At 49.4% G+C, this 12,824-nt stretch overlaps 1 protein-coding gene across 1 annotated transcript; it reads right to left on the minus strand.

Annotated features, from left to right (window-relative positions):
- Positions 1–4,583: 4,583 nt before the first annotated feature.
- EVX1 (even-skipped homeobox 1) lies at positions 4,584–11,165 on the minus strand. The gene is made up of 3 exons (XM_083577488.1): positions 10,681–11,165; positions 7,460–7,716; positions 4,584–5,677 (listed from the first exon to the last, which is right to left on the minus strand). The coding sequence occupies exons 1-3, from the start codon at positions 11,126–11,128 to the stop codon at positions 5,141–5,143; spliced, it is 1,242 nt and encodes a 413-aa protein (XP_083433614.1). The 5' UTR covers positions 11,129–11,165; the 3' UTR covers positions 4,584–5,140.
- Positions 11,166–12,824: the final 1,659 nt, after the last annotated feature.

A 12,824-nucleotide genomic window follows, 5' to 3' on the forward strand; every position in this document is an offset into this window, starting at 1 on the left:
GGAAGGGAGGCAGGCAGGCAGGCAGCCTGGTGCTGGGTGCTCTTTCTTCCCATCCTCCCTCCCTTCCGCATGAGTGTGTCTGTGTGTGTGCAACATGCCTGGCTTCAGAAACGCACCCTCTGGAAGCAAGCCCCACTGAAACCAAGCAGACTTAACTCCCAGTTTCCTGGGGCGCTTGCATGGGTTTTTAGACCTAGGAGGAGAGTTAGCTATAAACCCCAGATCTTCTTTGTTACTCTCTCTTGACTTCCTCTCCCATCCCTTTCTGCTTCATAGAGAATGACTCGCGCCAATGTTTATTGAAGTCTTTAATTCCACTAGGGTTTGGGGACCCTCCTTTTCCCGACCCTATCTATTTTCCGTTTCCTATACTTTGCACATTTAAGGCCACGTAGCTATGACCAAACTGCAGCCCCGGTGTTAGTTTTTTTGTGTGTGTGTGTGTGTGTGTGTGTGAGAGAGAGAGAGAGAGAGAGAGAGAGAGAGAGAGAGAGAGAGAGAGAGAGAGAGAGAATGCAAGAAAAAGGAGAAGAGGGCGAGAGCGCTCAGCCCACCCACTCCATAGCAAAAAGGAAAATTTCATTATGAAGTAATGAGTAATTCCTCCCAGCAAGATGTATTGTTATATCTTCCACTTCAATTTAGAGGCAGAGTGGCTCAATTACCTAGAAAATACAGTCAATTAAAGGCTGCTGATTGGACACGAGGACGGATCATCGATCTTGTACTTTCCAATATTGCTCCAGACACCTCATTTTCCCTCCCTATTAACTGAAAATACGCCTGGCATTACCGCAACCTCGCAGCCTATTTACCTGTCGCAGGCAATCTCTGCCCTATGACCGAATCACGGGGAAAAAATTCACTATCATCTTTGTGCTACGACGGGATCCGCCAGAGAAAGCCCCATTTGAAAGACAATGGCTCCCAACGGGATAGTGGAGAGAGAGTGGATGGGGTGGTGGGTGGGAGAGCTTGAATGAAGGAGGGGGAGGACAGGGGGAGGGGGAAGGGGAGGGCAGCCTCCCTCTCCGTTTTTAACCAAGAGTGTCAAACTCGCCAGCAGATGCTTGCGGAGGGCACCCAGGATTTGGCGTTGTAGTGTTAATCCAGCATCGCAACATTGACGCCAGGTTCATCTAAGCAAGATCATGAACTCTAAAGAATTCTCCTTCCCTGTTTGAGGCTTTGGGCGAGATCCTAACTCTACAACGTTCCTGTCCCCGTTTCATGCTCCCATCAAAAGACTTAGCAAGTGCGGAAGCAAATGTGATCTGTGTCCTTAAGTGTCTTAATCAAAAACTCTGCAGCGTTTAGGATGCTGCATGATAAGGGCTCATGTATGACATTGCGGCGCTTTTTATCTGCCGATGACCATTTGAACACCAAAACAGTCCCGAGTATGCCTTCCTCAGCGCACTCACTCGACCGTAAGTCTACTGAACACAGTAGGACTTCTTTCTGAGAAAGGGATGCGCTGAGCAGACATGCAAAAGGATTCATACGGGTAGGCTGCAATCATGTGAACCTCAGTTTCTCCTGAGATTTCCATACGCCTCTAGAAATAAATGGGGAAACACTGTGCCGAAGAGTTCAGTGATCCTCGAAAGCCTACATCCATCAACCTAAGTTGGGAAAGTAAAATATATATTGTCATACTTCCTGTAAACCCCCTTTCACCACAATCACAAGTGGTGTGTACATTTTTGTTAAATAAAATAAAAATATCTTTTGATCTATTTTTAATTCGTCATTTCCTTTGGGACCATCACTGCAACCACGATGTGCTGAAGGCGAAATCATAGTAGATCAGTACTCATGATCCGCTGTTGCGTGATTTTTTTCTACTCATTACTCCCAGAGGAGGTTGCCTTCATAAGAAGAGGGGTGGACATTGACGCTGTCCTCCTCTGGACTGCCAAATTGTATATGCTTAGGATTGGGCTTGCAATGGCAAGTCATTGACCTCTTAGTGGGGCATGTGCATTGATTTATACAGAATTTAGCTCTAATAAATGCGCTTAAGCCCCCTGCCCACCGTCGGATTAGGAACACACCGCTCTAGAGACATGCGACCAAAGCCTATGAGTATTCTCCGCGGACTGACTAGCATTTTTGCCATGGATTTCAACAAGAAAAGGAGAATTGGAAGCCAATAGGCGATCTAGCCAGGCGAAGACTGCAGGCTTCAATCTAGGTGTGAACCCTGACAGCCGCCAGTTTCCATCCCACCCGAAAGGTGGGAAACCGCTTCCTTCCCTTTTCGAGGCGACCCGTGTCACCGGGAGGCATCCGCTCAAAGCCGAGTTCTTATGATCTCTGCACAATGAGCTGCTTCCACATTTCCAAAATTAGACATTGTTCGCTCGCTTGCATTATTTTTGTCACGTGAGAGAAGGTGATCAATTTTCAGTAGACATTTGCACACACACTTAGACGTCTTTTCTCAGAGTGAGCCCCATTGAATTCAGTGGGACTTATTTCCAAGTAAATCTGCCTAAGGTTTCTATAGAAACTATATAGTGTCCCTATTGCAATCTTCTTGTTTGCATGTTTATTCGTATATGGTGTATCGGTCCATAATAATAGGGACAATATCAAGGAGATATGTATCACTCTCATAGCTGACATTTCTGTGGAAATCTGCCAGGTCCTTATTTTACTTTGCTTTGAGGGACTCGCATTTCAACTCCTAAATTTATTTATTTATTAACTCTCCAGGGTCAACCACTTTTTAAATGAAAAGCAACGTTTTGAAATGAAGGCTCATACTCCTTCTTGAGAGACCAATTAGCGTAGAAACCTAGGTTGCTTTAACCCTTTGTCCTAACCATAGAAAGAACAGAGCCTTCTAGAGAAGTTCTCCTGACCTTCGGCGAATCCTGTTGAAATGAATGGGAGTTCCGCGCTTCTGTTACCCCTTGATCCGAGCTATTCTTACGCATTCATTTCAGAGCTGCTCTTTCTAAGGCGAACTTTTCCGAATTAAGTCTCATCGCCATCCACAATCTCATACTTTGATCTCAGGCCGGCATGAACACTGTTTGGAATGAACCCACCACAACAACCACCGATTTTCTTTGAAGTTGCTTGCCATTTAAGCAAACTTTGGGTCCCCGCTTCAAATAGCCAATAATTCCTACGCTGCGTCTTAACTGATCTGTGGATTTGGACTGCAGATCGCGACAACTCAGATCCCTCTTCACACACACACACACACACACACACACCCGAGATTTAACACGCAAAACTAGGCTCGCAAGTATGTCAAAAACATCTTTCCTCCTAGCCATTCCCTCCAGTCACCGTTTATTTCCATTGCAATCGGAATGAAAATATAAATTGGGCATGTGGAAACTTCAAGAAAGGATTTTAAATATATGATAAATAATAACAGTATTAATAATAATGCCCTGCCGAAAGATGTTCGAAATTGCGACTTGGTAAAAGACACCAGTGAGTTAAATTTGGTGCCGTCATTGTTTGAAATGCCAGATTAAGCAATTGAAGGTAGGGAGACATAACCAGCCTAGTTTAATGGAGGAAGGGAAGTTTTTCTTAATTAAATTGTGGTTGCTATACTTCCGGTTAATAATAATAATACCAAGAGCTTCTGCTACAGGAACTTCTTCTACTTGAGGTTGTGGAAGAAGCGGGCTGGGGGAGCGAGGCGAGGCGATTGTGCCTAAGGAGCGTCGAGAGACAAGTACAAGGAGAACGAAATGCGAGAGACAAGTACAAGGAAGATGAACAAAAGCTCAGTTCCAAACTCAAAGGCAGCGAATAAAAATGAGAAGGGGGGAGAGAGGGGGGGTTGTGGTGGCGTGGAAGGCAACGGGAGAAGTGAAGGTGAACCAGGAAGGAGAGGCAGAAAGCGGTTCGGCTTTAATTTGCAGACCAGTGATTGCGTGAAGAGTTGAGTTCTGCTCCCTGTCACTTAATCTCTTCCCTTGGCGGCTTGTTAGCGTTTGGCAGGCGCACGGTCTCTGTGCTGAGAATACTCTTGCAGCCGACACATTAAAGAGGGAAAGAAAGAAAAAGAAGGAAGGAAGGAAGGAAGGAAGGAAGGAAGGAAGGAAGGAAGGAAGGTAGGTGGTGGTGAAAACCAGCACCTTCTGCTACATTATACATCACTTTCTAATTTCGCCGGTGTGGTTACAATTCAGAAACTGACAACGCGACGCTGTTCTTTTAAAGGACAAATAGCTCTGACCCTTCTGGGCTTCCCTCTGGCAATTTCGCTCGCCAGCCCCCTCCCTTTACGCACACACACACACATGCCCCGCCCCACCCCATCTCAGTGGGCAAGACACAAAAGATCGCACCTTCCCCCTTTCCTTTCAGGGTAAAAGGTGGGTGGGTGGGGTGGGGGGATCTCTCCGGAAAGCCAACATGGAGCTGGAGCTGGAGAAAGAAAAAGGCACACCGAAAATGTATAGCGAGTTCTGCTGAGTTTTGTTGGTGTTTTTCTGAAGCCAATTAGCCTAATAATGATGATGGGGGTGATAATAGTCAGAAATAACGGGGATGACACTCTGACATGGCAAATCCAACAAAGGCCCTTCACTTTCTCTTTTTAATCTGGCAAATAATAAACCTTTACTTTCATCAGGCATACATTATTCGTTAGGATCCACAATTCCTTCCTTTCAAGTATTTCCCTTTTTAGTCACATACAAGGTTATGCATAAGCTATCGATGCCGCAGTTGGTGAGCATCCTGCCCTCTTAGGCTGGAGAAAAAAGTCCTTCGGAGACCAAAGTTCTCGATTATTTCCCCCTGTGGTGCAAAAATCACATCTTCTTCCTTCCTTCCGCCTTCGTAGACGCGTCACTTGGCAAAGTCGTCCCCCGCCCGCCCACCAATCAGTTGCAACTCTGGTACTTTTTTCCACAGAGAAGAACGAAACAGAAATCCTTCCATTTGTGTTTCGTTTTTGTTAGAATTTTATTTCACAGTTCTGTTCCCTTCCTCTGTCAGTGTTCCATTGGCGTCCACTGCCCGCAATTAAATAAACACGCTATGGAAGTTCTTTGACCGGCTGGGGTGAGGGAGGGTGTCTCTGGACAAGAGTTGAGGGGTGGGGTGGGGTGAGGTCGGGTGGGGTAGGGGAGAGCAGAGAAACCTGAGATGAAGCTTTTTATCTGGTCAAAGGGACTTCTTCCCGCTGATCCAAGGAGACCGAGGAGGCCTTGCTCAGCACCGAGGGCGTGAAGGTGAGGAACGAGTCAGTCCTGGTGGTGGCGGAGCAGCTAAAGTCCGAACCCGAAGGCCTTTGAGGCAGCCCGTTGGCCTGGCTCCCGTGGCAAGCCAGGCACGAGCAAGGGCTCCCTCCGGCGCCGCTCAGTCCGTGCGTTGGGCCGGCGTAGAGGGAAGGGTGTCTGAAGGCGCACAGAAGTTCTGGTCTGGGGTAGGGGTGAGAGAGGACCCGGAAGGTGTCCAGAGGTCTCAGTGGGGAGCTGAAGGGGGCGGCGGCCGCAGCAGAAGCCGAGGTGGCCCCCAGGCCCATATGGGAGTAGTAAGGGAGCGGCAGGTGTGACGGGAACGGGTAGGGCAGGTTGCCGGTGGCCGCCGCGTGGCTCATCATGTAGGTGTAGAAAGCCGGGTCTGCCGGGTGGGGCCAAGTCATGGCCAAGCGCTGCCTCTTGTCCTTCATCCGCCGGTTCTGGAACCACACCTGGCAGAGAGACAGACACAAGAACCACAGGAAGCTCTTAAAATTCCCCCAAGAAGACGGAGCAAGACTGCGATCTTCACGCGCACCCTGTTTTTGCTCTGGATGGAGGCTGCATGCTTAAGCAAGCTCATTTGGCCTCGGAGAACTCTGAGTTCCGGCTCAACGGGTCTGGGTTGCAGCAGGAACCTGGAAGACCCCTGGCTTGCCTAACTGGGCCTGGGATTGTGTGTTGACCACTGGACAACAATAAAACCTAGAGCCTCGATGGTATTTAGCAATCCACCAAAGGCCTCGTGAGTTTTGTTGCAACACAGCACTATCGTTTCATCTCACAATAATAACAGATTTTCAGCACCCACTTGCTTAATCGCCCTTCCCACGGCGGGGGGGGGGGGAGTAGCCCCCTTGGCATTCCCCGGCGTATATATTTAAATATAAATAAAATGAAAAGTGTGCGTGTGGGGTGTCTGTGAGCTGGATCAGCTACATCCAATGATGGAGTTTCACGGTGAATATTATTATTTTTACTACAGTGCTATTATCGTTGCTACAGAACTGCCTTCCTGCTGCATTCCCGTCTGCCTCTCCTACCCTGCCCGCTTTTCAGCCTTTGCAACATGCACCCAGTATGTTTGGAGCTATATGAGGAGACGGGTGCAAGCCACATCCGCTGAAATTGAAAGGAGCCTCACTGATTCCAGATGAAACCAACTTGTATCCTTGACAGCCTTCGGGTGTGAAATTTCTTTTGTGCCAGTAGCTGCGTCCGCAAATAGTCTGCCATCCTTAGACTGTGCAGTGCTTATAAATTGAAACAGACGCACAGACTCCCCAGGAGCTATGAGATGCAGGAAGGGGAAGGGCGCAGCGAAATCCTGCGGCTGTTTGCATTGACGGAAGTCCCATCGACTTCAAAGGAGCTTAGTCCCAAATAAGTGTGCATAGAATGCAGCCTTAGATTTCCTTCTGGGTTTTCCTTGTTCTGGAGACAACCCGGTCCACAAGATATCCAAGGCGCAGCAGTGCTTCCATCCTATTTAATCTCACTCAAGTCAGATCCCATTCTGTACTCATTTAGTTGGGAGTAAGCGCCATTTGTTTCAGTTGCCAAAGTTGGAAGCAACCATTTTACTCGGGGAGGAGGGGAACCCTAAAGGATCAGTAGCCTAGCAGCTCCATGGGGGACCAACTCTGAAACATCTCGAAGTCGTAAGCAAGGCTACTCGCGAGTTGGGGACGTTTCAGTCGACCGACCGTGGTTAAAAGCTGCTTTTGGATTAATTTCAGTGGACTCCGAAATAAATGGTGCGTAAACTGCAATGCTGTGCACACTTATAGAAGCTTTCGTCTACACACCGTTGAACTCAATGGAACTTACATCTGAGCAGGCATGTATAGATCGGACCGCGCTGTCGGAGTTGCACCTCTCCCAAAAGTACACAGAAATAAGCCCATTGAGTAAAGAACGCGAGCAGGTTTTAGTGAAACTGACAAGCTACTAATGCGGATTGGGATCTCCACTCTGCACGCATGGAAAGGGTGAAAGGGGGTAATTGCCCTGCCTTAAAAGCTCTTGAATGGCAGCTCCAGTAAACTGCCAGTAAAGTCCAGTAAACTGGACTTAAATCAGCGCAGGAGAGCCTTGGCCGGAAGTCCACTGCAGGGGAACTTTGCTGCTTGGCTGTAAGCAAGCGTGGGGCAGGGAGGACGTCTCGGCCGTTGGGCAGACTGTACATGCGTGACATTGTGCTGGAACCTTGAGGTCCCCGCTTGCGATCCTACCTTGATGGTGGTTTCTGGGAGGTTTAAGGCGGCCGCCAGTTCGCACCTCCTGGGCCTGGAGACGTAGTTTTCCCGGTAGAACTCCTTCTCCAGCCGAGCTATCTGCTCCCGGGTGAAGGCCGTGCGGTACCGGCGCATTTGATCGCTGGCGCTGCAGGCCAGCGATCCTTGAGAGCCCCCTCCGCCGCTGCCCCCGCTGCCTTTAGGGGGGTCCCCTCCGCTGCTGGGGCTGCCCGCTGAGGTCTCCGAGCAGTGTCCTGCAAGGGCAAGTCGAGAGGAAGACATAGAAAGAGAAAGAAAGACAGCGGGGCTCTGCCAACCTGTGTTTCCTCTCCCCCCCCCGCTTAATTTCAGTTTGTCTACTTTCTCCCCCCCCCCCCAGTTTGGAGCCCCTGAGAACTGGGGCTGGATGCCTACGAACACAAACTAGCCCATATTTAGTAACCGAATAACTGGAGAGATCCGAAAGACTAGTTAGATCAACAGCCTAGTTACCTTATTAGGATTTAAATAGATGGGCAGCCCAGTTCCAGACACCTTTACTCAGGAGTAACTCCTCAGTCAGCAAGACTCTATGGGAAGTATTATCTCCTGGGGCCGCGCACTTACTTTGAGGGTAAGTAGGACTGAACTCGTGGGGTTTTCTTTTGAGCGAATATACCTGGGCTCGGGTTGACTGACTGGCTTTAGGTGTGCATTAGGCTTACTTGGAAACAATGTCATGGAACCATGGAAGGCCCCTTGAAATTAGTAATAATAATAATAATAATAATAATAATAATAATAATAATAATTTCAAAGCAGGTGTTTAGGTATGACTACCCAAAGTATTTAGCTCCTGGATGGCAATCTGGTTCCTTTCTCTTTTTTGTGTTAAGGGTGCAATCCTCTTCCCCACTTACCCGAGAGTAAGCCCTACTGGCTATAATAGGGCCTTATTTGGAGCAAACATGCCTAGGATCGCTCTGCGCATCGAGGTTTACTCCTCCGGTAAAATTCGCTGAAAGCCAATCGCATTTCCTTTTGTGTTTAGGATCTGGATTACAAGGCCACATTCCCGAGCGCGCGCACACACTGACATAATTTACACTGAAAAGCGCTGGCCAAACGGTGCCGCTATACCCGGACACGTTTGTTGGTTGTTGTTGTTGTTGTTATTATTATTATTATTATTATTATTTAATCGGGATTGACATCGCATTGAACAGAAGCCAGAATAGGTTTCTGATGGTAATCCCAGATGTTATTTAGATCTAAGGAATGCACACCGGCTTCCATGCAAACGCTTCAGCATCCCTAGTCACTGGGAATGGGGCAGAAAGAAGCAGAAAGTAAGGAGAGCTTTTTTCTTTGGCTCATTTTCCCCAGCACCTGCAGTGGGAAATAACTGGGAGGAGGGAAATAAGTATCAAAGAGGCCTCTTTCAAAGCCTACTGCTTTTTTAAAAAAATCCTACTCCTGGAGTAGCAGGTGAAATCCCCCAAATAATCTGCTGAAGTGGGTTGTAGTTACACAAAAGTTTGTGCTATAATAAATCTGTTCGACGTCTAGGTGCCTCTTTGTTGTTGTTGTTGTTGTTTGGCCTGCGACAAACCAAGGAGGATAGCCTTTCTAGAGAGGCTCTAGAAAGGGTCCACACCACACGCAGAGACACACAGAGACCTGAAAGGAACAAATCCCTCGGGACAGTGATCACAGGGGAATGAACTTTCAATACAACGTAGGATAAAGACGTTAAGAGACCTCTCTGACACCACCAGGTGATGTTTTCCTTCTCTGCAATACAGAGGAGATCCTCCAAAGGCTATGGGGGTCCTTAGCGTCCATCTCTGAGGCCTGTTGTCTCTGTGCGCAGAGGGAAGTGCTTGCCAAGGCGATAGCCACCCTCCCCTCCATTTGTTTGCCTCTGATAACCGTCCTTTGCCATACATGACCATAACTGGCAAGTGAGATGGCGGAGTCACCTTTCTTGTGTAATTGCCCCCACCTTCTCCCCGCAACAAAAACACCCTTCTTCCTTCTGGCTATGGAGATGAAAGAAACCTCCAGGGGCAAACCAGAGCTCTCCCTCATTCCAACACTTTCCCAGAAGATATTTAGGGCTCTGAGGCTGAGGGGGTGGGGGGTGCGAGTGATGGTGGGAGGGGGTGGCGAGAAAGAGTCCGTTGGTCTCGGCCTGTGTGTGTGTGTGTGTGTGTGTGTGTGTGTGCTTGCTTTCAAATGCAGCCAGTTCTCATTGTGCCCTGAATAAGACCGAAGGCAATTAAAGCCCTGGGACCATTTCCGAGCTGGCGCCACCGAGACACGGAAGTGACAAGGCAATTGGGACATCGAACCAATGTGCAAAGAAAAGGACCTGAGTACTGGGCGCTGGGCAGCAGGGGCGTCAGCCGCTCCCCCCCCCCTTTACTGTCCTTTTTTTCTTGCGGCTGCTTCGGGGCTCCCGCAGGCACGCTGCATCCCTGCCAGGGGAAAGGCGCGCGCCCGCAGCCCCAAAGAGCAACTTGCAAGCCTGGCCAGCAGGCGCGGGGCTTTTCTTTTGATCTTGGCCAAATCCCGGAAAGTTCGCCTTCTTTCCTCCTTCCTTGGGGGTGGGAAGCTGGGGAGCCCAGAGTACTATAATCCTGGGTAGGTGTGGGCGCAAGGGTGGGGGCGGGGAGGGGAGGGGGGTCTTGCTATGCCCTGGAACAGGAAAAGCTTCTGGGAGAATTCATTACAATAAAAGTCTGGGCTGCAGGAGGGAAATCTGCAAAGGTCATAATTCTCTGTTGCAGCGAGGATGCGATTTCATGTCCCCCATTAACACGTCGTTAGACTTCAAAGCGGGAGATGTGTGTGGGTTATTGCAGATGTCTCTCTGCGGGCAATTAGAGATACCAGGGGACCCCCAAGCCATGGCTCTACGGATCCTGGAAAAGGGAGAAGGTGTGGGGGTGTGGGGGGGAATCCAAACCGAGGCAGCAAACATCATCAAAGCCCCTGAGCCAGATCAGATGGTATATGGCAGGCTGCCTCCCCGACAGCCCCCCACTAGCCCTTAAGCGCTTTGGGGATCGGGTTGGAAAGCAGAGACGCAGCCTGCTTTCCAGTACCAGGCGCTGACTTTCTGCTCCTAAGCTCCAGGGCAGATGGGATGGCCGGTCCTGGGAGGCAACCCGGCCGGCCTGAGCCCAAGGACCAGAGACTGGGAGGCGGGAGGAGAAAGGGAGGGGTTGGGGTACCTTTGCCGTGCTGGTGGTATTCCGTGTTGCCCGTGGCGCAGTCCGGGGTGCAGCTGACCTCGATCTCCTCGTAGAAATCCGACTCTGTGTCCGAGCTGCTCTGCTGGCCTTTGGCGGCCAGGCGGTTGAGCGGGGGCTGCTGCCCGGCGGAGAGCAGCGCGGCGGCCGCGGACCGGCTCTCCGGGACCGTCCCTGTCGCCGGGAGCACTTCCACCTCCTCCTCCTCCTCTTCCTCCTCCTCTTCATCCTCCTCTTCCACCCTTCCTCCTCCTCTTTCCCGGGAGGGTAAGGGTCCAGACCTAGGGCTGTGGCAGCCTCTATGAATCATCTTGTCCTGCGGCTCTGGACCGGAGCTTCCCACGGCCTCTGCCAAGCTGGGTGCCCTCTTGGCCAGGGAGCCAAGTTGACCTCCTTCCAGAAACATCACCATCTCCTTCCTAGTTTCCATTGTGCTGGTCTTTTAAATAAAGTCCGGATTCTCCTCTCCCCCACCCCACCCCACCCCAAGCCCCATCCACCCTCTTGCGCCTTCTCTCCCTCTCCCCCCCCCCCCGGGCCACCCCACCCCTTCTTCCCAGCAGACCCTCTCCTGCCAATGCAGACAGAGAGAGAGAGAGAGGGAGCCGCGAGCGGTGGTGAGCCGGGGGGTGACCTTGTGATGCGAACGCTCCACTGTGCAGCGGCGGCTCTGGGAGGGATCTCACCATTGCCCTCTTCTTTCTAAAGCTGTCATCCCTTAATGGTGCAATCGTCATTACAGTACCTCTGGTGACGCCACTCACTTGATTGCCGGGGGATAAATAGAAACGTCTGCCGGCGAGGAAGATGAAAGGAAGAGCCGGAGGGAAGAGTTAAAGGGGAGGCGGGGTGGGGGTGGGGGTGGAGGGGGTCGGAGAAGGGAGGGGAGAGATGAGAGATGTACCAGGTGTAACAAGCGCTTGGGATGGATGCGAGAGGCAAGTGTGAAAAGGGAGATGGCGGATGAGATCCAACTGCAAAGCTGCGTTTCTTTTGAGTTCCTCAGTGGGAGAGTTAAGTAACCTTTCGATCTGATTTGAATATCTTTTTTTGGGGGGGGAGGGTAGAACTGCACCTTTGATCCACGACGGCTGAAAAGTGCGAAGAAGACACACAATTCCCTCCTCTCTCATTCCCGGGAAATTCTTAATTTTATTCTTTACAGATCGGACGGCTCGAAAGTTGTGCTTGCAAGATAAGGACCCATTCGTGAATATTAGGCCACTTGTTCTGATTAACATATGCCACCTACCCCGTTTATAAAGCACTATTTGATTTCGAGTCATTCGGGCCATCTGGTTTGAACTCGAGAATTGGTGGCAATACTGATAGACAGGCAAGCAGTTTGATTGATGTCCTAAGTACTTTCCATTCTTATTGTCCTTAATGATAATTTATTTCAATCACTATCCTATATATAATTCTTTTTTTTTTCCTCGCCCTCCACAGGATCAGAAGATGCTTTGATAAGGTTCAACCCGACAGAAATAATCAAGCGGCAGGTTATTCAAATTTCAAGCGACAGAGCAGATATTTGTAGTGCAGAGGCAGGCGGGCTTCGGGCTTTTTGGATCTACTTTGTTTGTTTGTTTGTTTGTTTGTTTTACCCAAGATCTACCAACCAGAGCCATCTGCAAACAAACAAACAAACAAACAAACAAACAACCCCTCACAGAATTGTTGAACAAGGTGACGCTGAGCCCTTTTATACAAAAGTCCCTGCCTAGCTAATTGTCTTCATTTCCATCCCTTAATTTGGATTAGACAAGTCATATAGGTTGTTGCCATTAATACACAGTTGGGTGTCGGAAATTTTTGCTGATCTGCTGTAAATCAGAGATCTGCCAGTAGGTTCAGATCCACATTCTGTCTCCTTTTATAAAATATAATCAGGAATGTATTGTGGACGTCAGTTTTTCTTGCATTTTTGTGCAGTCATTTAACATAAGTAACATTTTAAATGTATCCCTCCTTTTTCTGCAGTCAGAAAATCTGTTTGTTAAGTAATATCAAATGACCGCTAAACCATCCCTGGCAACTCTATTGCCCTTATTTTCAAAGAATGTTGGTTGCGCTGTAATGAACCTTCAATCAATGTTTCCAGTCTGGTAAAGAATTTATGGGCA

This window comes from Podarcis filfolensis (assembly GCF_964270895.1).
Source record: "Podarcis filfolensis genome assembly, chromosome: 12".
Taxonomy (NCBI): Eukaryota; Metazoa; Chordata; class Lepidosauria; order Squamata; family Lacertidae; genus Podarcis; species Podarcis filfolensis.

Coding starts and splice junctions, on each gene's coding strand:
- EVX1 (XM_083577488.1), bottom strand. CDS start 11,128: ATGGAAACTAGGAAGGAGATGGTGATGTTTCTGGAAGGAGGTCAACTT. Junction 7,717..10,680: donor ATACCACCAGCACGGCAAAG/GTACCCCAACCC, acceptor TTGCCCTTGCAG/GACACTGCTCGGAGACCTCA. Junction 5,678..7,459: donor TCCCAGAAACCACCATCAAG/GTAGGATCGCAA, acceptor TCTCTCTGCCAG/GTGTGGTTCCAGAACCGGCG.